The sequence below is a fragment of the Pseudophryne corroboree genome, chromosome 2, assembly GCF_028390025.1.
Source record: "Pseudophryne corroboree isolate aPseCor3 chromosome 2, aPseCor3.hap2, whole genome shotgun sequence".
Classification (NCBI taxonomy): domain Eukaryota; kingdom Metazoa; phylum Chordata; class Amphibia; order Anura; family Myobatrachidae; genus Pseudophryne; species Pseudophryne corroboree.
Genome location: NC_086445.1, coordinates 718,964,360 through 718,991,661, shown reverse-complemented (window position 1 = coordinate 718,991,661; position 27,302 = coordinate 718,964,360). Strand labels below are relative to the sequence as shown.

Sequence of the window (27,302 nt, the reverse complement as noted above, 5' to 3'; positions counted from 1 at the left end):
CATCACAATCAGACATTTGGCTGCTTTAATTGTCTAACTTGTTCTAATGCTAATTGGCTGCTCTAATTCAGTGCAAATTAGTCTTATATTATTGTGCACATGGCCCTGTAACTGGGTAGGTTAGTCTATGGCATAGATCACAGTACATAACTGTACTTTTGATCAAGCTTAATGATCAAGTCATGCTGGGTAGGTATAGTGTATAGAATGATACAGAAGTTTATGTAATGTTCTTTACTGATCATCTTGGGTTGAAATTCAGTTTTATGCCCGTTTTTAAGTCAACTCTAACCCTAGAGTTGTGTCCAATGGTCATGCATGTTCAGGGAAACATGTGGATGTCTGCATACTGTCTAACACTCCTTTTCCACTGCCACAATAACCTGGGTTATTGCCGGGTCTACTCAGGTTACAGCTTGGTGTAAAAAAGTCCTTGAAAAATAACCCTGGTAAGGTGCCCAGCGAATCTGACCCTGGTACCAGCGTTGGACCCAGGTAATGGTGCAGTGTAAACAGCTCAACCCAGGTTATGCTTAAAAACTGCTGATTGGCTATATATGCAGAGGTCCACCTCAAGGAAGTGTCTGTGAGTGACATGCAGGGCCGACTTGGAAATAACCTAAATCCAAGGTGCAGTGTAAACAAGGTCTGACCCGGGTTAGAACCAGGGCCCTCATTCCAAGTTGTTCGCTCGCTAGCTGCTTTTAGCAGCATTGCACACGCTAAGCCGCCGCCCTCTGGGAGTGTATCTTCGCATAGCAGAATTGCGAACGAAAGATTAGCAGAATTGCGAATAGAAATTTCTTAGCAGTTTCTGAGTAGCTCCAGACTTACTCCTACATTGCGATCAGTTCAGTCAGTTTCGTTCCTGGTTTGACGTCACAAACACACCCAGCATTTGCCCAGACACTCCCCTGTTTCTTCAGACACTCCCCCGTTTTTCCCAGAAACGCCAGCATTTTTTCGCACACTCCCAGAAAACGGCCAGTTTCCGCCCAGAAACACCCACTTCCTGTCAATCACACTACGATCACCAGAATGATGAAAAAGCTTTGTTATGCCGTGAGTAAAATACCTAACTTTTGTGTAAAATAACTAAGCGCATGCGCTCTGCGAACCTTGCACATGCGCAGTAAGCGACTAATCGCAGTATAGCGAAAATCGGCAATGAGCGAACAACTCGGAATGACCCATGTCCAGAAACCCAGGTGAGAATTTGGTTTTTGGTGGAAAAGTGGTATAAAAGACTTGAGTTGTCGTGTCTCATGTAGTGATAATGGTCTTGTTGGGTAGGTGTCAGGGGTGTATGCCTATTCCTCATGGCACTCCTTTTCCAGTGATATTCAGGAAGATAGAGCATGCGCACAAGAAAGCAAAGGCTCTGGCATTGGGGGTCATTCCGACCCGATTGCAGCATGCTTTCGTTCACACAGCTGCGACCGGGTCACTACTGCGCACGCATGGGGGCCGTAATGCGCACGTGCGTCATTGCCTGGCATCAGCCATCACCGGGCAATGACGCTGACTACGAAGAAAGCGGTCGCAGTGGCGACCACAATAAGATTGACTGCAGGAAGGCATTCCAGGGTGGCAACTCACCGCTTGGTTCGGTTTTCAGGGAGCGGCAAGGAAAATGCAGGCATGTCCAGGCGAAAGGAGGGCGGATGTCTGACGTCAAAGCAGTGCCCATCATCGCTGGATCCGTCGCACAGTGTAAGTATGTCCAGGGCTGGTCTTGTTTTGCAGGAAACTTTTTTAGCATAGCAGGGCTGCACAAGCGTTTGCAGCCCTGCTATGCTAAAATACACTCCCCCATAGGCGGAGATTAGTTGATCGCACCAGCAGCAAAAAGTTGCTTGGTGCGATCAACTCGGAATGATGGCCATAGTGCTAGAGTCTTTGCTTTCACTGCACAACTCCATCTTTCAGAAGATGTCACTGGGAATATGGTGCTCCAGAAGAGGAGGGACCCATTTGCTGGCACAAGGTAAGTATACTCTGAGTGAAGGGTATGCTGTTTGCACAGAACACCCCGCACTCATTGTAAATACTTCTATGGTAGGTGTAGTGTTCTAGATTTGTAAAGAATGATATAATATACAGTATATGTACAGTGGCCATGTCAGTTGTTGTCTGACCATGTCAGTTGTTTGTCTCAGCAAAATTATGCTTATGGTGAGTGTAGTACAATTTCTTTTATATAATATCCTACGGTTGTATATTGTATTATATTGTATTGTGTTGTGTTGTATTGTATAATTTTGTGCAGGTATAGCATCCCATCCATGAAAACTGTTACAAATGTTGGCAATTGCAGAAACCAGACGGTCAAGAGTGAAAGGGTTTATTGCTATACTTCTAAAGTGAATGTTTTATAAAAGCTGAGGCAGTAAGCTCAGTCCTATCTAGTGCAGCCTTCTACATAGAAATAAAGGCTTGGTCACAGCTAGAATGCAATATGTCCTAGTTTTCTGCAAATTGTATTCTGGCTTTAGAGATCCATGGGGCGATTTACTAAAGTATCCGCTCTAGCAATTGTTTAACTGCTGAAAGGATAAAAATAGCTGTTACTGTTGAAACTAGGTAGCATTTCACATGTTGTTGCTTTAATAAAGCTTCCCAGGGATTGTGTCAGATAATAAAGCCTGCAGTAGAAACAAATAACCGAATATGCTATTTTATAGCAATTTTAGTGCACCCACTCAGAGTATCCAGGTATACATATTGTATAACCAGGGAACCAGGGAAATGTGCATGCAGATTTTAGGGCCAACAGGTTAATAGACTGGAGTCACTTCTCCATAAACAATATGGGGGAGATGTACTAAGCCTTGGAGAGAGAAAAAGTACCAGCCAATTAGCTCCTGACTGTCATGTTAAAGGCTGTGTTTGAAAAATTACAATTAGGAGTTGATTGGTTGGTACTTTATCTCCGACCCCTTTATCACTCTCCAAGGCTTTGTGCATCTCCCCCTATGTGAGGTGAAAAAATACACTACAAAGAACATCCAGTAGGAAAAGTGTATGTTGACCATATTTACAATACATTGACCATAACCCTATCAATGCTTATTATTAACACCCCCACTCTGCCCCATCCTCTCCCCACTATAGGTACTGGTCCTCCTTTCCTCTCTTACAGGACGGCCCCCCCAGCTCCAATGCCTGCTGTCTCGAGCTGTTGGCTAAGGTTGGGCAGAGGGGAGGGGGAGGGTGCTTCATGTTAAGGACATGACAACCATCCCCAATTATTATATGTGTTTGTAATTGTGCATTTTAAGGTATAAAGAACTCAAGCACTATCTTTCAGCAATCAGTTGCTGGAGCAGTGCTAAGAGTTCACTGGTGTCTGTATATTAATGACATCTCTCATCATCTCAAACCATCATCACTGGTGCCTGTATATTAATGACATCTCTCATCATCTCAAACCATCATCATTGGTGCCTGTATATTAACGATATCTCTAGTGTCATCTCAAACCATCTCTCTCTCACAATACTTAAGAGAATCATCTGAAACATAAGACAACTGTCTATGACCATGTAAGAAGCAGTCAAACTGTATACAGTAATACAATAAATGGTTCAAATGTATAGCATTACATATATATTTACATTTGCACTTGAATACCATTTACTGTAATGGCGTATATAATTTGCTATTGATTCGTTATTACCATGTGATGGTGATTGCCAAATAAATATTACTAGGTGATTTACCCCATATACATGTAAGTATTCTATATTTTTGCCATTAACATTGAGTGGTGGGTCCATTAGATTATTAACTTCTTTTGCTATATTCCTGCTATTTAGATCATAACTTTAGACTAGATAAATTGAGATTCTGTATACCTCTTTTGTGTGTAATTATGAGTTCATATTGTGACCATTCTTATATGGTTCTAATAGACTAATACCAAGAAAGATTATTGTTTTAATATGTAGGTTGTGTGCCGAGACTACGTTTTTATTTGTTCATCCTCAGGACACTCCAGGGGATGCACAGATTACACTGTGCCTGGTCCAGCTGGCACAGCAGCAGAGAGTCAGGTTGCAGGGTTCCATTCCAGGCACTGCCCGCTGCCTTTACACATTTCTAACTATTTTATATTTGTCAGAAGATCATATGAGAGGTAGGCCAAAGGCTGATTTAAATTACTATCAGCATACCAAGCCTCAAGCAGACTAAACCAAAAAGAACATTGACTGAGCATATATATATATATATATATATATATATATACATACTGTGTTTGTATGTATGTATGTATGTATATATATATATATATATATATATTTCAGCTACTTACTGTAAGTAATCTTTTACCAATGTACAAGATGTTATACAATTTTTATCTCTGAGTATTCAGCCAATTCAATACAGCGGCATTGTATTTGGATTGGCGTTTTAGAACACCAGATTTTATCAGTTTATATCATCGGCAAGTTATTCTGTCTCAAATGAATTTTAAAAGTTGCCAGATAAGAACACCGAATAAATATAGAGTACTCATTATTTCCCACTTTGGAACAGTGACAGCAAGATATTTACCTCTACAATTGCAACACTTTGCTTCCTTTTAAATCCAAATCTAATTAACTATTAATAATTAGAGGGAAAGGAGCACAGTCCTGGATGAGCTCTCAGAAAGATTACATTCGAAAATGTCTCCAAATATAATTATGACAGACTTCATTTTCATATATTTACCTTTGTGATTGAATAGAACAGCAAAGTATCTGGGCCCACTTGAACAAAAATACAACAGAGAGGACTTGGAGCTTTTGATTAAGCAAATTACAAGTACTAAGCCACTATCTGAAACAGAAATGATTGGTGTTGAAAGGAAGCTGTACTGTTTGATGCTTGCGATTGCCTGATTCCCACTATCAGATACTGGAGGAGTGTGTGGAATCTTAAGCGCAGAAAAGGATTATCACACCAGCCAATTTTCTCATACAGTAGCATTGCAATTCCTTTTAATCAATGACAAAGGATGGCTTCTAACTTATTTGCAGTGTTTTCATTGCTGTCTCTCTTGTATTGCTCCATTGGTCTGGAAGAGGACTGAGGGTTATTGCAGACAGTTACTTTGTTTTAACATGCACGTATAATGGTTATTTACTGCAGCCTTGTCACTATCCATTAACTCATTAAAGTGCACCTCTATAGAAATAGTGTTTATACATTGCCAGCAAAACTGCATTTTTCCCACAAACATCTTACAAAAAAATTGCCCATGTGTAAATATATAGCAATTATAGGTTAGATATATTCCTTCTGAATATTACAAAAGTATCCTTTTTCTTCATGAAGTAAATGGTCCGGATTCAATTAGCCGCAGTTAATTACCGCAGGCTATTTAATCTGCCGGGCTATTCAATTATAGCCCACGGCAGCTTGCGGGCTGCAGTTAACATGGATTTTTGTTCAAGCGCAAGGAGGCTCAAAAATAAATCTGCTTTAACAATCCTGATTGTGGGTGCCGCAAAGCTGTTAACCCATAGTTCTGGGAAATTATCGCAGATTCTATGTGTTAACGTGCAGTAGCTGGTAATTTACAGCGAATAGGAAAAGGGGCTGTAATTTAATAGCCCCGGGCGCTAAAGCCTGAGGCTACCACCCTTTCCTCTCGCTGTAAATTACCGCATTTAATTGAATCCGGCCCAATAAAAGTCAGTTTGTATCTGCAAAATATCTGTGCACACTGTAAATGCAACTATACTTAAAAGTCCCTATTTATTTGTAGAACAAAGGGAGATGCCAAAATTTTGCTTTAAGAAACTGCTGTTCTATAAAACAAAGAAATCTCTTAATAATTAACGTTGTGGGTCTAGATGAAAATACGCTTGTACAGAAAAACAAAAAGCACTGTTGTAGCACTATTGGATGACTCCCACTCCCTAATTCCAGCTTTTCTCTATCTACAATACTGTTCAGTTTAGCCTCTTTTTTGTTGAAATAGATCAGGATGGTATGTGCACATCAAGAGCATTGCAAAATGAAATGTAGAAATACAGTTTTAAATATTGTGTTGTACAAAGTATACCTGGAAGGTGCAACAGGCATCCCATTGTGTAGGATGAAACTTTATTTCCACTGCCACTAGTGACATAAATATTAAGTTCAGTGTGGCATTTGTATGTTCTACCTCTATATGCATGATCTTATAAGTATATAGATTATAAAGGACAGAGATGTGAACTACTATGGTGGGAATTCAATTGCCAGTGAAGGGGGGGAAATTGCCGTTGCATTTAAATGCCGGCAACAGCAGTCAGGAAGTGTGGTGGGTATTTTGCTTGTTCAGCCGGGCACATTATTTCACTCAAAGTTGAATTCCCCCCCTAAGACTCTGTAAAGTACCTCAGACTATCAGGGGCTGGTTGGAAAATGTTATCTTGGGGGGAGAGCCAAAGTACTTGCCCATGAGTGGCCCATCCTTAGTAGATGGTTTAAGGTTTTGAACATGGGGTGATTTATGAAACCTGAAAAGCTGCTTTGCAGAAGAAAACTGTTGCCTTTACTAGCACAAAAGGTTTGTTATCCATTTGCCCTATATATAAATGGTGTTACCATTTATGATAACCTCACTGAGGAAACCTTAAGGTGGACCTCCTTCTGGTTCTGGTTCTTAAAGGTGGACCTCCTGGTTCTAAAATAAAGCATTTGCTTACTGTACTACTGGTTATATAAGTTTTTACACAATGATACAAGGTACGTATTTATATGTTGCTGTAGCTTACCAGCGCTGCTTCACCCTCTTGTAAAAAAAATATGAATTTAATACCTACCAGTAAATCCTTTTCTCGTAGTCCGTAGTGGATACTGGGGAACTGTACTTTAGAACCATGGGGTATAGATCGGGTCCACTTGAGCCTGGCACTATAAAAGCTTTAGTGTGTGTATGTGTCTGCTGGCTCCTCCCCTCTATGCCCCTCCTACCAGACTCAGTCTAGGAAACTGTGTCCGAGGAGACGGACATACCACGAGAGAAGAAAACAGGTACAACAGCGGGGAGGCCCTATGCCAACACACAACCATAACCGAAAAGGAGGGCGCTAACCAGAACAGAGGATAGCAACACCAACCTAACCAGGATAGCAAAGCTATCCCAACAACATAAGGGTACCACAATGGCGGGCCAACCAAACACTTATTCAGGTAAGCAGGAATCGAAGCACTGAGGCGGACACCCAGTATCCATTACGGACTACGTGAAAAGGAATTACCGGTAAATATTAAATTCCAATTTTCTCTTACATCATAGTGGATACTGGGGAACTATACTTTAGTACGATGGGGAAGTCCCAAAGCTCCCAAATGGGTCGGAGAGTGCTGAGACCCCTGTAACACCGCCTGACCAAACTGAAGATAATCCTTGGCCAAGGTGTTGAACTGACAGAACGTAACAAAAGTGTTTGAACCAGACCAAGTAGCAGCTCGGCACAACTGTAAGGCCGAGACACCCCGGGCAGCCATCCAGGAAGAGCCCACAGATCTCGTCGAGTGGGCCTGAACAAACATCGGCAAAGGCAGAGCCACCGAAGTATAGGCTTGTTGAATGGTCAATCTGAGCCAACAAGCAATTGATTGCTTAGAAGCCGGACGACCAATCTTGGTGGCATTATAAAGGACAAACAGCGAATCAGATTTCCGATGACGAGCTGTCCGTTTGACATAAACCTTCAGAGCCCTCACCATATCCAAGGACTCTGGACCAACGGAAGCGTCAGACAACACTGGAACCACAATGGGTTGATTCACATGAAAAGCTGACACCACTTTTCGCAAAAACTGAGGTTGGGTCCTGAGTTCCGCCCTGTCTTCATGAAAAATCAAATAAGGGCTCTTACAGGATAAGGCTCCCAATTCAAAGACACATTTGGCAGACACCAATGCTAGTAACAGCATCATCTCCGCCATGACCTTGGTGAAGACCCTCAGAGCTGTGGATAGGCCAAAGGATAAGGCCTAAAACTGGTAATGTTCGTCCAATATGGTGAACCTAAGTTTAGCCTGATGAGGGTGCCACATGGGAATGTGTAGGTAAGCATCCTTGACATCTAGAGATACAAGGAATTCCCCCTCCTCCAGACCGGACACCACTGCCCGCAGGGATTCCATCTTGAATTTGAACACCCGCAGATACGGGTTTAGAGACTTCAGGTTCAAGATGGGTCGCAACGAACGGTCTGGTTTTGGAACGACAAAAATAGTGGAGTAAAAATCCCTGTTGCGTAACGGAGGAAGAGGTAAAACCACCACTCCCGTCTGTAAAAGTTTTTGAACAGCCTCTTGCAAGGTAACTTTTGCTGCCAGTAAAACTGGTAAGCCTGACTTGAAATTGCAGCCGGTATCCCTGGGAAATGAGGTCCCTCACCCAAGGATCCCGGTGAGCACCTGCCTGAAAGTCGCCCTGCCATTGGGGCCAACCGTCATGTGGAAGGCTTAGTGGCAGGGGACCCGGTGGTCTGGTCCAGGAATGCAGCAGTTGCAGGCTTATGGGACTTACCACGAGATCCTCTGGGAGTAGTGGAGACCCCTCAGCCCCTGCCTCTGAACCTTGCCACACTGCAAGGAGGGTCCTGGGTAGGAACGTCGAGCTGGTGGTGCAGCCGACGGCAGATAGGTAGACTTACCGGCCGTTGCCTGAGAGACCCATTTATTTAATTTGTCTCCAAACAAGTCATCACCTGTAAAGGGAAGATTTTCTACACCCTTCTTGAAATCAGTGTCTGCTGACCATTGACGTAACCACAGAGCTCTGCGTACCAAAACTGCCATAGCAGTAGTGCGCCCATTTATCTTACACAATTCCTTTATAGCTTCGCTCATAAAATTTGCAGCATCCTGTATATGTTGCAGCAGAGTAATGACCTCATCCTGGGGCAGAGTGTCTAATTCATTAATAATATTATCAGACCACTTGATTACTGCCCTAGAAATCCAACCACAAACAATTGTGGGGCGCTGTACTACGCCCGCTGCTGTATATATTGCCTTGAGGGTGGTCTCAATTTTACGGTAAGCAGGGTCTTTTAGGGATATAGCCTCTGGCATCGGCAATACCAATTTCTTAGACAGTCTGGACACAGACGTATCGACTGATGGGGGGTTTTCCCATGCCTTCCTGTCATCAGCTGGGAGGGGAAATGTAGATAAAAACCTCTGAGGAGTTTTGAATTTCTTGTCAGGGTTCACCAATGCCTGCCTAGCCAGGAAGTTGAATTCCTTAGACACAGGAAACATGGCTGAGGACTTGGGTCTAACATTAAAGTACAACTCCTCATCTGGTTCTGCTTCCTGATCGGGTATGTGAAGAACCTCTCTTACAGCATATATCAGGGCCTCCACCCTGGGGGGACAGAGAGCTGTCCTCATCCATATCATCATCATCTACATCAGGCTGGTCAGAATCAGAATCAGATTGCAGCGCCTGTGGCAGTGAGCGTTTATGTGAAACAAACAGAGGTGGCTGAGAAGCCTTTCTGGTATCTGCTACTTTAGCCGTACAATCAATAATCTGTTTTAACACCAGTATCTCCTCTTAGATGAAGCTAGTTCTGAATTCACATTGTGAATCATGCTGTTAAAAGTATCTAGCCAGTCAGGTGCCTGTGAACTGTGTCCCTGTGGAGATACGGAACACTGTTCACAAATGAGGGACCCCGCAGAAGAAGGGGTAGAGTTTCAAGCAGTACACCTAACCATGTCAACAGACATATTGCACACAATGATAATGCAGCACAAACCCACTGAAAACACCTCCACACAGACCCTAGAGAGCCCCTGGAGTGACACAGAGAAATGGAGACCAGCACACAAAACACAGCAGCGCAGTGTGTAAAAGTATGTGTATCACCTAACGCTGATGAGCCCCCCCCCCCCCCTGCTATGACCCCCCCCTGTAACAGTGTGGGTCCATGGAGGAGCAGCGTGCATGCAGCCTGTGATCCGCAGCAGCAGGAAATGGCGCCTTCCCGCCTCTGGTCCTGCTCTCCAGGAAGCCCTGGTCCTGTAATGGTGCACGGTCCCACTAAGTTGTTTATACTGGCACACAATGCCTACTGACAGTGAGCACCCTGTGGCGCATAAAGCCCTGCTGAGCCAGTGTAGTCTGGCCCGTGACTGCCGCATGACATGCCGCCAAACCACACCGGGGACCCGCTAACCGAGACCCAGGTGTTAACACTCACCGCACCTGCAACTCTTCGGCATCTGTTAGAGGGTGGTGGCTAGCTGCTGGCGTGGGCACACACAGTATGGTGTGTGAAACAGCACCTCAGGAGCTCAGTGTCATGTTAGCTGGGATTACGAACCATTAAACCTCAGGAGGTTGATTCGGTCCCCCCTCTAAGTCCCACGAAGCAGGTAGACTGGTTGCCAACCAGTACTACCTGAAAATAAATAACTAAAATAAAAAATAAAGGAAACTCTCTGGAGCTCCAGGGAAATGCACCCGGCTCATTGGACACATTTTTCTAAACTGTGTCTGGTAGGAGGGGCATAGAGGGGAGGAGCCAGCACACACATACACACACACACTAAAGGTTTTATAGTGCCAGGCTAGTGGACCCGATCTATACCCCATGATATACTAAAGTACAGTTCCCCAGTATCCACTAGGACGTAAGAGAAAGTGGTGTTACGTCACTGGTGAGCTAGTGGGGCCCGGTAATAAGGGGAAACTAATTAATTTAGGTTCTAAGAACTACATTCAGCCACACAGTGATACACACAAATACCAAACTGGAGCAGAGGCACACATCGGTATGGGCAACGGCACACATGGGGGTACAGTGAGTATGTATGTATTGAACACCTGGGTAAGAGCAGATGTAAGACACGTTCACCTACAAAATTGGTGCTAAAGGGGGAAAGCAAGGAGAGAGACAGCTGGTGACAGCTACAGACATACTGGGGGGGGAAGGTAGTTAGGGAGAAGCAGATAATGACCATTGGTTGAACATATAAGCATGTAGGTAGCATATGCGGCGGGGGTCACGCAGCCGGCCGATGGTGTTACAGATGATCTGACACATTGTCCTAGGATGCAGCTCAGATCAGTAATGCAGCAGAAGGTGTGATGCCTCCTGCTGCAGTACCTTATTATAGCTATCACTGCTGCTTCTATGTTTGCAATGATAGCACCTCCATCCTCATCTGAATGAGGGCCCATGTATGGCAGGGCTGAGCTTGGAGCAGATATGGACATTTTGGGGCTCATTTATCAATGATCGCATTTGCAGAATGCAATCATTTCGGGTGGATGTATCACTCAGCACAGGAAGGGTTCGGAGCCTGTCCCTGCAATGTGCACAACCAAGCCTTCTGCGCATGTGCGGTCAGCCTCGCCGCCGTGCACAGGGGCCATTTCTGGCAGAGGGTTCCTGGGGAACCCTGCCAGAACTACATGCAGCATAGCCTACAATGGGCTACCGCAAACAGGAGATTGCGGTAGCTGTGGTGGCTAATATCGCATTCCCGATATTGCTACATCGGGCAGCATCGCATCCTCCATAGAAACCTATGGGGGATGTGGCTGTGGGCATCAATGGAGGGATACCTGCTTCAATCCTTCCTTCTTACATTGAAGGGAAACATAGTATTTGCAGTTAGTCCCTGAAAATGGGCACATGGCCGCAAATACTGTTTGATAAATGGGCCCCCCTTTCCTCTTTAGTTGCTGGTCATGCCTCCTCCTGGACGGTCCCCCCATCAGTGCAGAATGCAGGGCAGGCACAGAAGTGGAATTTGACGTCTGTGCATGTGTTATTCAGTCCAGCCAATAGGAGAGCATCAGAGCAGAAGGGAAGATGAAGTGGGGGCGCTGGAAGTTCGCATGCACTGTGCTGCTATAATACGGCTGTGTGGGATGCTGTCAAAATCCCGACAGCTGGATCCCAGAGGTAAGTACTGGGGTTGATGTTAGGCTGTGTAGCGGAGTGGTTAAGATTAGGCTGCGGGAGGAGGAGGTTAGGGTAAGGCAGCATGAGGGGTGAGTTAGGATTTGGGTGAAAATACCAGGATACGTCGGAATTCTCTCAGTCTATATTCCATTGTCGGTCTTTTGTCGGGATCCAGGCTGCCGAGATGTCGTACCCAACCCTGCCTCATTACAGCAATAGGTAGTGCAGTCAGTGCTGTAACTTTGTGTATGCCAGCGGCTGGCACAAAGAAATTAATTTGACATCCTGCCCCACAGCCCAGCACACTATATTGGCGTTATATACAGTTAATAAAATAGTAAGACCATTCTACAGAAGAAAAGGTTGAAAGTGGACAGTAGCTCACATTTCCTGGCATCTGCAGTGAAGGTTGCAGCAGACTTTTTATCTACTTACTGTACATATGACGCTTTTAAAAAATAAGACAGAAGTGTGTTACTATTTTATTCACTTATTTGTAAATCATGGTATAGCAGTACTGCTCAGTGATGGCTGACATTTTATAGTGACTCCAATATTTGACTACTAAAGGAATGTGATGTTTTTGTGACTCTGTAAAGTCTAATGTTGCTGATTACGTCTTGTTTTGTTTTTTGTTACACAGAAAGCCAGACTTGCAAGAATAAAGGTAGCCAAGACGGGAACTTCAACTGCCTACCTGCACAGTAAAAGGAATGGCTTACTTAATGAGGCACTGGAGCTAGCGGTATGTATGAGCTGGTCTTTAACTAGGGTACTTACATTCTCTTCAAGTCTGCCCGTGAGATGCTGATAATGACCTAATAAGCTTCAGCACTGAATTCCTTTCATAGGGAAGTAAAGTTGCTTTTCATTTATTAATTCATAAAACAAGCCCAGCAATGTCAGAACCTATTTATAGAATTAGTTTATCTTTTTAATTATTACTTTTGATGACTTGAGTTTTTAATGCAGGCCTAATGCATGACCAGCACCGATAAGTAGCTCACTGGTATATTGCACTTTTTCCTTTCACGATGCGTGGAATGGGCATTCTAAATCTACGCACACACAATGCAATGTAGAGTGGCACGTTAATAATGTAGCGACTAATTGTAGTTGTGCATGGGACCAGGGGCGTACCTACCTATTGGCCAGGATGGTACTACCCAGAGGCACCAGCCGAGGAGGGGCGCCGCCCAGCGGTGCCACCCGCGGACAATATGTAGATTAATATTAATGGCAGAAGCCGCAGCAGCTGTCCACTCCCGCCTCCGCCCCCCAAGTTCGTCCCCCCGGTAGTTCGTCACCCACACTGATGACTATAGCAGACAGCAGTGGCAGCCACTGTAATTAGCACGGCGCTACAATCAAGAAACTACATAAACTACAGCTCCCAGCAACCCTTGCTGCCGGGAGCTCACCGCAGCAAGGGCTGCTGGGAGCTCACTGCAGTAAGGGCTGCTGGGAGGTGTAGTTTATGTAGTTTCTTGATTATAGCACGCACCGCGGACCCCATCGCCAATTACAGTGGCTGCCAGGGTCGCCATCAAGGTGGGTTTGTGGGTACTGGCGTCCCGGGCCCGGAAAGACAGGGGGCCCCGAAAGAACATCTTGGACCACCAGCCAGCCATGGGTACAGAGGCACTGCCACTGACTGAGGCAGCACTGCGGCATTTCAGATTTGCCGCTGTCCTGGAGCTATTCGCAGCTCGCGGACTGGCAGCCAATCAGGAGCGGCCACCAGCCTGCGAGTTGTGCTTGGCTCATGCACAGCGGCATGAGCCAAGCACTCGAAATGCCGCTGCGCTTCCTCTTCATGCTCGGCTGCAGAATCACGATCAGCTTGCTATGTCTGGCTAGAAGCAGGGAATGGGTGAGAGGGGATAGTCCTAGGAGTGGAAGTATCGGTGGCCACCTGCAGCTCAGGAGAACTAGTTTAGTGAGTGACCCTAACGGCACAGACCAGGAGAGCAGATGATTGGTGGTGACGTCACAGTGGGTAGTACTGAGAGGACATGTGACAAGTACATGGGAGACTGGTACTCTCTGCTCATTCCCAGGTATGTAACATCTGTAAGGTGTATTTTTCTTGTGGAACCATAGGTCCCAGCCTCCTGTAGCTGCAGGGTTTCTATGTGATGTGCAGAGGGGTGTGTATAGTCGTACATGTAAAGCTCTGACCCTGGGGTTGTGTCAGTCAGTGTGTAGACTGGAGTATGTTAGATAAGAATGTGACCTTTGACACATGGTTCCCTGGGGGACTTTTATGATGGTTACAATATACCTATGCCGTGATTTGGGACACAGTTCCTGACTGGTGTCACTGCAGGACTTTATCATTAATGTGTTTTTCTGTGGATACAGCTTAACGTTAAAATAACACCCAACCCCACAGCCCAAACTTTATATTTAAAATAAAATTGGTTTATGCACCAACTAATTCCCCACACCCACTATAACTACACCCACCCTTTTTTGGAGGGGAGGGAGAAGGGTGAAGAGAAGGCTGGGGGTCCTGCCTATTTCGGCAGTCCTGGGCCCCACAATTTCTGATGGCAGCCCTGGACTGACCACTATAGATTAACCTAATGTGGATGTGATACATTTTTTAGAAAACAATATGGATCAGCCCTTATTTATTTTCTTTTGGATTTGATCCTCAAGCATTACGATAAGAGTGTGGTAGATAATACACATAATTCCCTCTGATATGGTGTTCACTAAAACACTAACATGTATTTGAGTGCTCCTGCTCGCAGCAGAGCTATGATGGGATATACGGGCTCTGTAAACAGTCACTATGTTTAATTCCAGCGCTGGATGGTAGCCGCGCCGGGCGTCTTCGTTACCAGGACAACCGGTGGCTGCATCACCAATGCCGCGCATGGGGAATTTTTCTATTTTGGAGTCTCCGAGTGCCACCTGTTCTTTCCTGCCTGCATATTTGGGGGCACATATCCCGTAGGAGAGCCCTGGAACACATTACCCTGAGGGAATCCTGGAGTGCTGGAGAATATTGTGTGTGCATATGTATATATACATGTGTGTGAGTATATATATATATATATATATATATATTTAAATATAAAATATAATTTACTCACATCACCAGTGGCAACGTTTCGGTTTCATATCGTAACCTTTCTCGAGACATCCCACCAGTAGAAGAGACAGAGACATGTCTCTGTCTCTTCTACTGGTGGGATGTCTTGAGAAAAGTTACGTTATGTTTTTGTCTACACTGGTGATGTGAGTAAATAAAACCTGCTGAAAAGTGCCTGGTGAGTGCACCTCTTCTTATCGGAATGGATATATTTTGTATAGCCCGATGCGGTATACTGGGTTAGGATTTTTTGGAGATACAGTATATAGGCACTACTGTGTGGCATAATGTGTATAAGGGGTACTACTGTGTAACAATGTGAATAACGGACATTGCTGTGCTGTGTAATGTTAATAAGGGATGCTACTGTGTGGTGTAATTTGTATTTGGGTACTATTGAGTGACCACGCCCCTTTTTTTTGGCGCATGCACCTTCGATATTTCAAATATGTGCAGGTGTGGGGCGCCAGTCCTTTACTTTGCCATGGGCACTCAGACCCCTAGATACACCCCTGCAAGGGACAGCCATTACAATGAACCTGTGCCTGCATATGTAACAGTTTATACCAAACAGTGATGGTAGAGATGGCATGGCTTTAAAAATAAAGAAATAAAAAAAAGGATTAGGAAAATATTGTCTTCAGAAAACAGCAATAGTATAAATGTGTATGTTGCTTTCACGCATAGGGGTAAATTTACTAAAGCTTCTAAAAGTGAAAATAGGTGATGTTGCCCATAGCAACTAGATTCGGTCTGATCATTTTGTAGGATACAATATAGAAATCAGACAGAATTTGGTTGCTATTGGCAACATCACTTCTTTTCACTTTTAGAAGCTTTAGTAAAGTTACCCCATAGAGTTCTTTTTTTTTGTTCTATTGTTTTATGTTAAATTTATGTGGGTGTTAAAACACATCTGAAGCTGTAGTGGGAATGAGCTCCTGCACTATAGGACTGATTGAGATGTGTGTTTGTGCATTGCAGCTGTGACCCTGTAAACAGCAGATGTGCAAAAATATGCTGTAGCCACATGGAAATGTACTGAAACGCCCACTGGGGGATTTGCAGATCCAAGCAACTGCGTACAAACACGCAGCAATGTTTGCAGATCCTTCCATAATCTGAGTAACCCCACGTACGCACAGAATGGCGGTGGGATTTGAGAAGTCAGTGTTATATTTCCTCACTGCATGTAACATGTCTAGGGTAGCTTGGCGCATGCGCAGTGCGGCTGTAATGCATGTGCAGTTGGCCAATAATTGCTCAGCTCTGTAAATATATCAGTATTATGTACATCTCTGAGCTAAGCATGTATATATATATATATACATGTATTCCCTAAGGTAAGCATGCATGCTGAAGTTATGTTGTATTGTATTTAGGATAAAGCAACTTGTTCTTTTTAAAACTTAAGTTCTATTTATCGATGAAGAAATCAGTCAGTAGGGATTACACTGGAAGTATTATCAAGACAAGTACAGTATGTACAGCCAAAATGTAGCCTGTATTTGGACAACCCCATGTACATATCGCAGTGCAAAAGCATCTTGAGCCCTTTATCACTGGGTTTATTAAGTGCATTAATGATAAACTGTATCTGTTTAGGGCTCCACTGAGGAAGAGCCACACATTGGAAAATCATCACTGATAGAAAGCCAACACCACCACCTGCTGCACTGTTTGGAAAAGACAACTGTAAGTAGAACAGTGACACTATGGAACTTCTAATCACAGTGCTTCTATATGGAAATGTTTTAGGCTAGTAATATATTTATTGAATGTATTCTGCTACAAGATATGCAATATTGAGTTACATTATTAAACATAACGAGATAAAATGCATGTTTTGCTTGCACTGCAATTAATAGGTATGCCTAAAGAACCAAACTAAATGTTAATGGCTTGTTGTTTAGTAAACTTCGGAAGCCTAATCAATGAATGGCTTATGTGCTCACATAAAGATACTAGTATTACAGGTATTTTGGGTGATATACAGGCAGAGTACTGCCATGCTCACCGTTACCAATTCCTAGGGGCAGTCCTGAGGTTTGAAAACATAACCTTGGAAGAGTTTTGTGCCAGATAATGCCTGAACAGTATTGCTAGTTAAGCTCTAAGTGCAGTTCTCTGTACCTGCTCTAGATTAATGTAAGTGAATGCCTTTTATCTGCCCAGCAGCAAAGTGTCCGGAAATGATATTAAATGCTAGCAGCTATGCATACTGTGCCCATAATTATTTTTTACACTTAATTCGCTCGTCTGAGTTAGCCTTACAAGACTGCTGCCTCTTAGCCCAGACTTGTAATAAGTAGATACTTTGTAAGCAGTGAAGGAGAGGTGTCACAATTCTGTACTTTTGTCCATCAATTACTAATGTATCAAGCTGTTATATCAAAATGTAAAGCGAGCCAATTAGAGAGGCCAATCCCGGGATTTGGGCCCAAAAATGCCGGGATTCAAATCCCGGGATTGGAGCATCCAATCCCGGGATTCATGGGATTACACTGCGCATGTGCGGGAGGGAGGGTGTGTAAATAATACTAGTCAGAATTAGGCGGGCAGCAGCCACAGACAAACGCTGAACGCGGCGGCACTTCAAATGTGGCGCCGGCCGCCAGCCAATCAGAGCTGGCGGACCGGCAGCCAATCAGGGAAGCTGCTGCAGCAGCAGTAACCAATCAGTAGCGACTGCAGCGGCCGCTTCCCTGATTGGCTGCCGGTCCGCCAGCTCTGGTTGGCTGGCGGCCGGCGCTTCATTTGAAATGCCGCCGCATTCAGTGTGTCCATGGCTGCCGCCCACCTAAAAGTAAGTGATATTACTTACACCCACCCTCCCTCCGTGCAGTGCTAACAGCCTCCCTCCCGTGCCGCTACCAACCCTCCCCGCTACCTACACCCTCCTGCACCACCTACACCCTCCCTCCATTCCGCGCCGCTACCTACCCTCCAGCGCTGCTCCCTACACCCTTCTTAACTGATCCCTACTGCAATCCCGGGATTGAGCGTTTTTCAATACCGAATCCCGGGATTGAAAAAACGGCCCGGGATTGGCCTGCCTAGTCCCAAGGTTATGGATCACTCCCATGCAGTAGCGGATCTTGCTACGGGCATGCAGGATTTTTGCCCGGGGCACTGGTGCCCCCGGTAGATGCGGTGCAGTGCGCAATGAAGTCATTGTGCACCGCACAGCATTGTGGGAGAGGCACATAGACACTAGGGGTCATGATTGTCTAGTGTCTATGCGGTGCTATGGGAGAGACGTCATGACGTCTCTGCCATAGATCATAGGAGCGCGGCCAGCGGCGGAGGGCAGCAGCAGTCGGAAATCAAGAGCGGGGTTGGTATTAATTTATTATTATTTTTTAAGGGGCACAACTCTACACGGGGCATGCCCCTTTATGAAGCCACGCCCCTATTTTCGCCCGGGCCGCCACAAGGGCTAGAACCGGCCCTGCTCCAATGTAGCAGTCTCTCTGTAGCATTTACAAAGTACAAGGATTTGTGGCAGCATGACTGTTATATATCATGTTGGCTCCATCTGGAAGATGCTGCAGTTTGACAATATTTCCAGATCCTAGAATGCACTGCAAGTGCTGGGCGCCAGAATTTAGGTTACCGGGCTGTAGTGTAGTTCTGGACTTATGTGATGACTCATGTGTAATCAAAATGAGACTAAAAAAGATGATTTAATAACTGAGAGGAATATTAGCATAATCAGATATTTTCAGTACTTGAACATTTAAAAGGCAAGTACAATATCATATAATCTAGATTAAAAGAATTTTTTAAAACCTATAAACTACATGATCAAAAGTACACAGCCAATAGCCATATATTAATCACATAACATCTATATGACTTCCAGTATTCATTAAGTTACAATGGGAGGTACGGGTGGGAGCAAAATCCCGGCAGTTGGGATTCTGAAGGTCAGAAATCGGACAGATTGCGGTGTTTCACCATACCCTACCCCTCCCACAGTCTAACCCAAACCTCCCCCACCCCTGCAGCCTAACCCCAGTACTTATCTTTAGGATCTGTCAGGACTCTGACTGTTGGGATTTTGCAGTCGGTATTGTGACTGTCTGGTTCCTGACTGCATCCCGGAGGAACCTCATGGTTAATCTAGCTGCAGAAACTTGATGAATTAAATATCTCTGTTAATATCATCATCTCTGTTAATATCATCCCTTCTCTCTGCCTCTCTCTGAAGTTACGATACAATTAGTATCGTTGGACTGCATACAACTAGTAATGTGTCCCTGTTGTTAATATATAATAAGGAAATCCAATGCAGGAATAGAATCTATATATAAGCCAGGTACCAGATGTTTGTTGCAGGTAGCAATTAAAAGTCCCACATTAATTAAGCTTATATAATGAGTTCCTGCCAAAACTTTTATCAAAAATACATTTCAGAACTATGCACCTCTTGCTTCTGAACACTTGGCTTCACAATGTCCTTATAAAACAAATAAAATAAACATAAAATTGTCTGGAATGTGGAACAATGTTTGTTTTTGTTCTTTCATTAAATCGAGATTGCTTTACGCAGTGCACTGTTGGATATTCTCTGCTTCTTTTATTCTCAATATTACATCAGGCAGGACAATTTATTGTCGGCAAATTGATATATATCATTTTTGTCGGTCAGCAGGGAGTCCTGTTATATTTGCCTTAAAAGTGCAAATATCACAGCTGAAAGTACATGTATTGTCTTTGTGCCTGACACTCCTCGGGACAGACACAGCGAGAATACCTGCCATTATAGATCTCATGGATATCTGTATCTATGGTAACTGCAACCTCTGTACAAGAATACAACATCATGCTATACTGTAGGTGAACAGGATTACCATAGAGATCAATTATCTCTATGATAATAGCCTTTCTAGCTCTATCCACCATGTGGTGGACACTTCTCCCTCCCTTTTCAGATGCACGTTTTGTTTTACCCAGTGTGTACAAGGATGTCCAGCAGGATCACTCACACATTTTAGAAGAGGAAACATAGGGGTTTATCTATGAAGCAGCGGCTTCAGTAATCTGCAGCTGCTTGGCGAGTTGGAGCAGAAAGCAGCAATAACATTCGGTGGAAAACATTGGTCACAGTTACCATTAACAAGTTGTCACCACTTACAGTATACATCCAGGCACCCTGGAGAAGCTGGGCGAGCACAAATGAGCCCCTTGCGGGCTCGCTGCAGGCACGGTGGGGCGCACACCATGTTATCTATTCTCCCTCCAGGGGGGTCGTGGACCCCCAAGAGGGAGAAAAGGTGTTGGTATGCCGGCACCGGTATACTGTGCGCCGGGATCCCGACAGCCGGCAAACTGAAGACCACCCCGGAGAAATGTCTATCCACCCAGTACATGTTGTTCAAGTCACTTTCAACTAGCATTATAAATATGGTGCAGATAATGTACTGCATACTCACATCTTTCATGTGTGTTACGATATGTAGAAATATTAACAGGAAAAAGTGAACATGAGAAAAGTTCTATAGTTGTGACATTTACATTATTATATGACATTGGATGGCAATGCTATATTAATGCTTCATGTTGCAAAACTGTTTGCTTCTAGTTTGTTATATTGGAATGAGTTTGCCTGTGTATCTAAAATTGTTTTTTTTTTTTATATTATATATTTTTTTTCTCATTGAACTAATTTCTTGCCAGAATACTAGCGGATTGGCTATGTAATATTTTTATAAATTGGCTCACTGCTGGTTTGAGACTCAACTACCAAGGAGAAACAAAATCTCTATTTAGACAACAAAGAAATTGGCACGGCCTCGGAGGAAAATAAATACATGAGGTGATGTGCCAATAAATATTATTAAATGGAAGAAAATAATATACTTATATAATTATTTACATTTGTTGTGATGGTCTTCCACTTCATTATGTTCTATTTGTGGTTAACATTTGGTCACAGACTCAGTCACTACATAGACCATTTAAGAACCATAGACGCAAGCAGGATATAAAAAATAAGTCTAACAAAACAGAGGCACATAAATGAAAAAGACAACCTATATTAGTAAAACTATTTTTTCCATATAAAAGATAATATACAATTAGATTATAATGCTAGAAATTAATCTATATACATATATAAAACCAAATGTCCTGACACATTAACACCCAGCACATACCCCTGGACCTACAAACATGAAATTCGGGGAGTATATTCCTTCCATGACATAAGCACCAACTAAGCAAGGATTTTTTTACATTTTTTTGACTCCTAAAGGGGTGAAAATAGGATTTTAATTACCTACCAGTAAATCTTTTTCTCGTAGTCCATAAGGGATATTGGGGAATCTAGTACAATGGGGTATAGATGGGGTCCAAAGGAACCAGTGCACTTTAAATTTCTTCAACTGGGTGTGCTGGCTCCTCCCCTCTGCCCCCTCCCACAAGCAGTTATAGGTAAAAACGTGGCCGAAAGAGAGAGGACATATATGAGAGAAGGAAATATAACAAAGAGTGGTGAGATTTATATACCAGCACACCACTAACTTAAAACAACCAGTAACACCTGAACAGGTAACCACATAACAAGAACCTGCAGAAAAGTCAATGCAGTGAGGCGGGCGCCCAATTTCCCTTATGAACTACGAGAAAAGGATTTACCAGTAGGTAATTAAAATCCTATTTCCTCTAGCATACATAAGGAATATTGGGGAATCTAGTACAATGAGGACGTCCCACAGCTTCCAGAATGGGCGGGAACGTGCGGAGACTGCTGAAGCACCGCCTGCCCAAACTGAGTATCCTCTTTGGCCAGGGTATCAAACTTGTAGAACTTCACAACAGTGTACTTCCCCGACCAGGTAGCAGCTCGGCAAAGTTGTAAGGCCGTGACTCCACGGGCAGACGCCCAGTAAGAACCCACTGATGTTGCAGAGTGGGCCTTCAGAGACTGAGGAAGAGGTAAGGCTGCCGACACATAGGCCTGTTGAATAGTAAGCCTAATCCAACGAGCAAGGGACTGCTTTAAAGCAGGACAACCCTGTGTTCTGTGCATCATAGAGCACGAACAAAGAATCCGTCTTTGTGATCCGAGCCGTTCTCTTGACATAGATCTTCAAGGCTCGCACCACATCCAAAGCCTCCAGAGGAGCAGAAGCGCCAGAACTGGATGGAATCACAATAGGCTGATTCAAGTGAAACGCAGAGACAACCTTCGGCATGAACTGCTGCCTAGTCCGGAGCTCTGCTCTGTCCTCGTAAAAGACCAAGTATGGACTTTTACACGACAAGGCCCCCAATTTTGAGACACGTCGAGTAGAAGCCAGGGCCAGTAACATCACCATTTTCCATGTGAGGTACTTGTCTTCCACCGTCATCAGAGGTTCAAATCAGGACGACTGTAGAAAATCCAACACTACATTCAGATCCCAGGGTACCGTAATCAGCACAAAAGGAGGTTGGATGTGGAGTACCCCTTGCAAGAATGTCTGAACTTCTGGCAACACTGCCAATTTCTTCTGGAAGAAAATGGAGAGGGCTGAAATCTGGACCTTAATGGAACCCAGACGTAAGCCTTTATCCACACCAGCCTACGGGAAATGTAAGAAACGTCCCAAGTGAAACTCAGCAGGCGGATACGTACACTCCTCACACCAAGAGACATATCTCCTCCAGATATGATAGTGTTTTGACGTTACCAGTTTTGTTGCCTGAACCATGGTAGCAATAACCTTTTTGGAAAGGCCGTTGTAAGCTTGGATGTTCCGCTCAACCGCCAAACCGTCAAACGAAGTTGCCGTAAGTCTGGGTAGACGAACAGTCCTTGTTGAAGATCGCTTCTTAGTGGCAGAGGCCAAGGGTCTTCGACGGACATGTCCAGAAAATCTGCATACCTCGCCCTCCGAGGCCAATCAGAATTGCCTGGACTCAATTCCTGATTCGTTTTAGCACCCTTGGGAGCAACAGAATCGGAGGAAACAGGTAGACCAGCCGGTACGACCAAGGTGACGCCAGTGCATCCACTGCCCTCGCCCGAGGTCCCTGGTTCGCGAGCAATACAAGGGAATTTTCTTTTTGAGATGAGAAGCCATCATGTCTATGTGCGGGCAGCCCCACCGGATAATGACCTGCTGGAACACCTGCTGGTGGAGACCCCACTCCCCTGGGTGGAAATCATGACGACTCAGGAAGTCCGCTTCCCAGTTGTCCACACCCGGAATGAAGATTACTGACAGAGCTGTTGCATTTCTTTCCGCCCAGAGGAGTATCTTTGACACCTCTCATATGCAGTCTCTGCTTTTTGTCCCTTCTAGTTGATTGATATACACCACTACCATGGCGTTCTCCGACTGTACCTGGATCGCGTGATCCTTGAGCAGAGGAGAGGCTTGAAGCAGAGCATTGTAGATCGGCTGAAGTTCCAGAATGTTAATCGGAAGGTTTTCATGGGCTGACCACTTGCCCTGGAGCTGCGCCCCTTGAGTGACCGCTCCCCATCCCCTTAGACTCGCATCCGTCATGAGGAGGCTCCAATCCTGAATCCCGAAACTCTGGCCTTCCAGGAGATTGGATGACTGCAGCCACCACAGGAGGGAAATCCTGGCCTGAGGTGACAGCCGAATCATCCGGTGCATCTGTAGATGTGATTCGGACCACTTGCTCAGGATATCCAACTGAAATGTTCTGGGCATAGATCCTCCCATATTGGATCGCCTCATATGAGGCGACCATCTTTCCCAACAATCTTATGCAAAGGTGGATGGACCCTCAAGTAGGTCGGAGCACCATGTGGACCATCTCCTGAAGTGTTCTCGCCTAGTCCTCTGGGAGGAACAACTTCTGGGCAATAGTATCTAGCAACATGCCAAGGAACAGGAGCCGCTGAGTCGGCTCCAGGTGGGACTTCTGTAAGTTGAGGATCCACCCATGGTGTGACCGAAGTTGGATAGTGCAGTTGATATGGAGCAATAAAAGCTCCCTAGATCTTGCCTTTATCAGAAGATCGTCCAGGTAAGGGACAACATTGAACCCCTGGACCCGGAGTTGGAACACCATCTCTGCCATCACCTTTGTGAATACCCTCGGAGCTGTGGACAGGCCGAAAGGCAGTGCCTGGAATTGGAAGTGATTGTCCAGCAAGGCAAACCGCAAGTACGCCTGATGATCCGGTCAAATCGGAATATGGAGGTATGCATCCTTGATATCCAAGGAGACCATGAATTCCTGTTCTTCCAGGCCCACAATCACTGCTTGCAGGGATTCCATTTTGAACTTGAACACCTTCAAATAAGGATTCAAGGATTTTAGATTCAAAATGGGTCTTACCAAACCACCCTGTTTCGACACCACAAACAGGTTGGAGTAAAACCCCTTGCCACGTTGTGGTATTGGTACTGGAACAATGACGTGGGACTGGACCAACTTTTGGATGGCATGTTGCAACGTAACTTGCATATCCTCCAAAGCTGGTAAGCTGGATTTGAAAAATCGTTGGGGAGAACTGTCGAACTCCAGCTTGTAGCCCTGAGAAATGAGATTTCTGACCCAGGTAACCTGGCAGGAAGTCTCCAGGACGCGGCTGAAGTGACGCAGTCGAGCTCCCACCTCAAGATCCACTCGGGGTGGGTGGGCACCATCATGCTGAGGCCTTAGCGGAAGCAGAACTGGTGATCTCTTCCTGATAGCTGGTGCTTGCAGGTTTTCTGGATTTACCTCTGGTGCCTCTAGACGCATTGGAGGCACCTCTGGCCTCAGATCGAAATCTGTGAAACCAAACGGACTGGACAGATGGCCCCGGGTAGGAGCGTCTCGCCGGCGGGGCCCCAGAGGGGAGAAACGTGATTTCCCAGCCGTAACTTTGGAAATCCAGGGTATGTAATTAAACCCCAAAGAGCCATTCCCCATAAAAGGGGAGGGATTCCACAATCCACTGACTCAACCAAAAGGCCCTGCGCGCTGACACTGCCAAGGCAGAAGTCCTAGCATTAATGTTCCCCATCTCCTTGAGCGAATCACAGAGGACACGTAGTATCCTGAATGTGTTTTAGGAGGGTCACCATAGTGAACAAGGGCATATCCCCCGAGAGGCGCCATGAATTTGAGTGGCCCAGGAATGAATGGCATGGGTCATCCAGCAACCCGCAATAACCGGCCTTTGTGATACACCTGCTGCCATGTAAATAGATTTGAGTGTAGTCTCTATTTTTCTTTCCCCAGGATCCTTCATGGTAAAGGAGCCCGGGGCAGGCAGCACCGCCTTTCTGGACAGGCGAGAGACTGACACCTCAACCCCTGGGGGTTCCTTCCAAAATTTCCTACCTTCAGGAGCAAATGGGAAAGTGCGCAAAATCTGGAGCTGTGACTTCCTCCGCTTGTCGAACCTGGCTGAGAGAAGTGTAGCTTCAATGACAATCTAGAAAACTCTAAAAATCACAGCGCACAATACTAATACATTTCCAAGAGTCTTGGAGAATCTGAATTACTCCATGAAACAGATGCACATATATATATATTTCATCACTTATAAATAAAGGTGCAGGCTTCCACTTCCCCAACTGTGCACTAATCCATTTTTATTTCTGGAAAACATGGTTTCCATGCAGGATTTAAGTGACTTCATGTATATGAATAAATGGGTGCTTTTTTCACATTTGCGACCAATAGGATGCAGTCATCACTATCAACTTGACAGCAGTTTCAGAGCTGACACAAGTCAGACTTTTTGGTGGTCATATTTATCTTAGCTTGAGACTACTTGCCCCGAATATGACCTTATTGTACTTTTGTTGCAACTGCATGTCCATTGCAGTCATATTTATACCCACTTCTCCATGATTACAAGCCCATTCCAGCCCCAGTTTCAGACAGTTGCAGGTCAGACTTGATAGAATAGAAATATGCGGAAAGTGAAGAGAAGCACATGCACAGTGGTAAAAATTGTGATAAAAAAAGTCTCAACTTATACCACTCCCTAACATCCAATAACAGGACAGAAGTAGTAATGAGCAGATGCTTTATTGGAATGTTAAGTAAAAAGGTGTGGATGCGACATCCATTTAAGTTCTGACAAAATAAAACAAGAAACTATATGAAAAACAAACATGCTAATGAGCTTATTGATCTAAAGATGAAACTTCTTTGTTTTTTTGCTTTCCCCATAAATCATAGGAGTTATACAGACAATGGGGGTAATTCCAAGTTGATCGCAGCAGGAATTTTGTTAGCAGTTGGGCAAAACCATGTGCACTGCAGGGGAGGAAGATATAACATGTGCAGAAAGAGTTAGCTTTGGGTGGGTTATTTTATTTCTGGGCAGGGTAAATACTGGCTGCTTTATTTTCACACTGCAAATTAGATTTCAGATTTAACACACCCCACCAAAATCTAACTCTCTCTGCACATGTTATATCTGCCCCCCCTGCAGTGCACATGGTTTTGCCCAACTGCTAACAAAATTCCTGCTGCGATCAACTTTGAATTACCCCCAATAACCCCTCCAGTCGTTTCATGGGAAGCCTATTTATCAAGTATTGCAGACTTCTGTTAATGCCATCTCAGGATTGCATTAACAGATAGAAGATGCAAAAATGAATTACTGAATATTTTTTTCAGGCTCATTTTTTTTTGTCACAAAGCTTCTATTTGAAATGGTGAAACTGGAAGCTCAAGCCCAAAGTCCAATTCTGTGCGTGTTTATTGATGACAATACAGGCCATAATCTGATCCTGAAAAATGTAAGCAGTTTATGTGGGAAAAAAAGAAAAGAAAGTTGCATATAATACATCTCTTCAACTTGTCTGGAAAGTTATAGGAGCTAGGTGACAGGGCAAACATTAACTGCCACAAATGAAATTCAACAAAGCAGGCAACTTGTGATTGTGAGGTCTTGCAAGGGTTAACATTTTACTTTATATTGCACACACTATTTCTATGGGTTTTTTTGGGGACCAGTAAAACTTCTGCAGTTTATAAGATTTTTCAATTTTAATACACTTCCTCGCCAGCCACAATGGAGTCCTTACAGTGGAGGCCTTGTTAGTGAAGAGAATTTAATTGCAAAATAGATTTCTTGTAATCCCACAATTCAGCTATTAAATGTATTGATATTCTTGCTTCTATCAACTCTTTCCTATTGTCTGGGAAGGAAATCTCTAACCAGAAGTGAGCCAATCCTTAAGTTTTTTTTTAACTATACAGAGTATTGGGAATTAATAGTATGTTTTGGAGTACAATGGAAATTTTTTATTCTCACAAGTACTTAATCCAGTTATTTTCCACATATAAATATTTAATACATCAGA

General features: G+C 44.3%; 1 protein-coding gene across 10 annotated transcripts in view; it reads left to right on the top strand.

Moving 5' to 3' along the window:
* Positions 1-27,302, top strand: part of KCND3 (potassium voltage-gated channel subfamily D member 3) — a 618,909-nt gene that overhangs the window by 543,501 nt on the left and 48,106 nt on the right. For all 10 annotated transcript variants that reach the window (XM_063955370.1, XM_063955372.1, XM_063955367.1 and 7 more), the window contains 2 exons: positions 12,562-12,663; positions 16,627-16,716. In XM_063955370.1, coding sequence (XP_063811440.1) covers positions 12,562-12,663; positions 16,627-16,716 — 192 coding nt within the window. The remainder of the gene's footprint in view (positions 1-12,561; positions 12,664-16,626; positions 16,717-27,302) is intronic.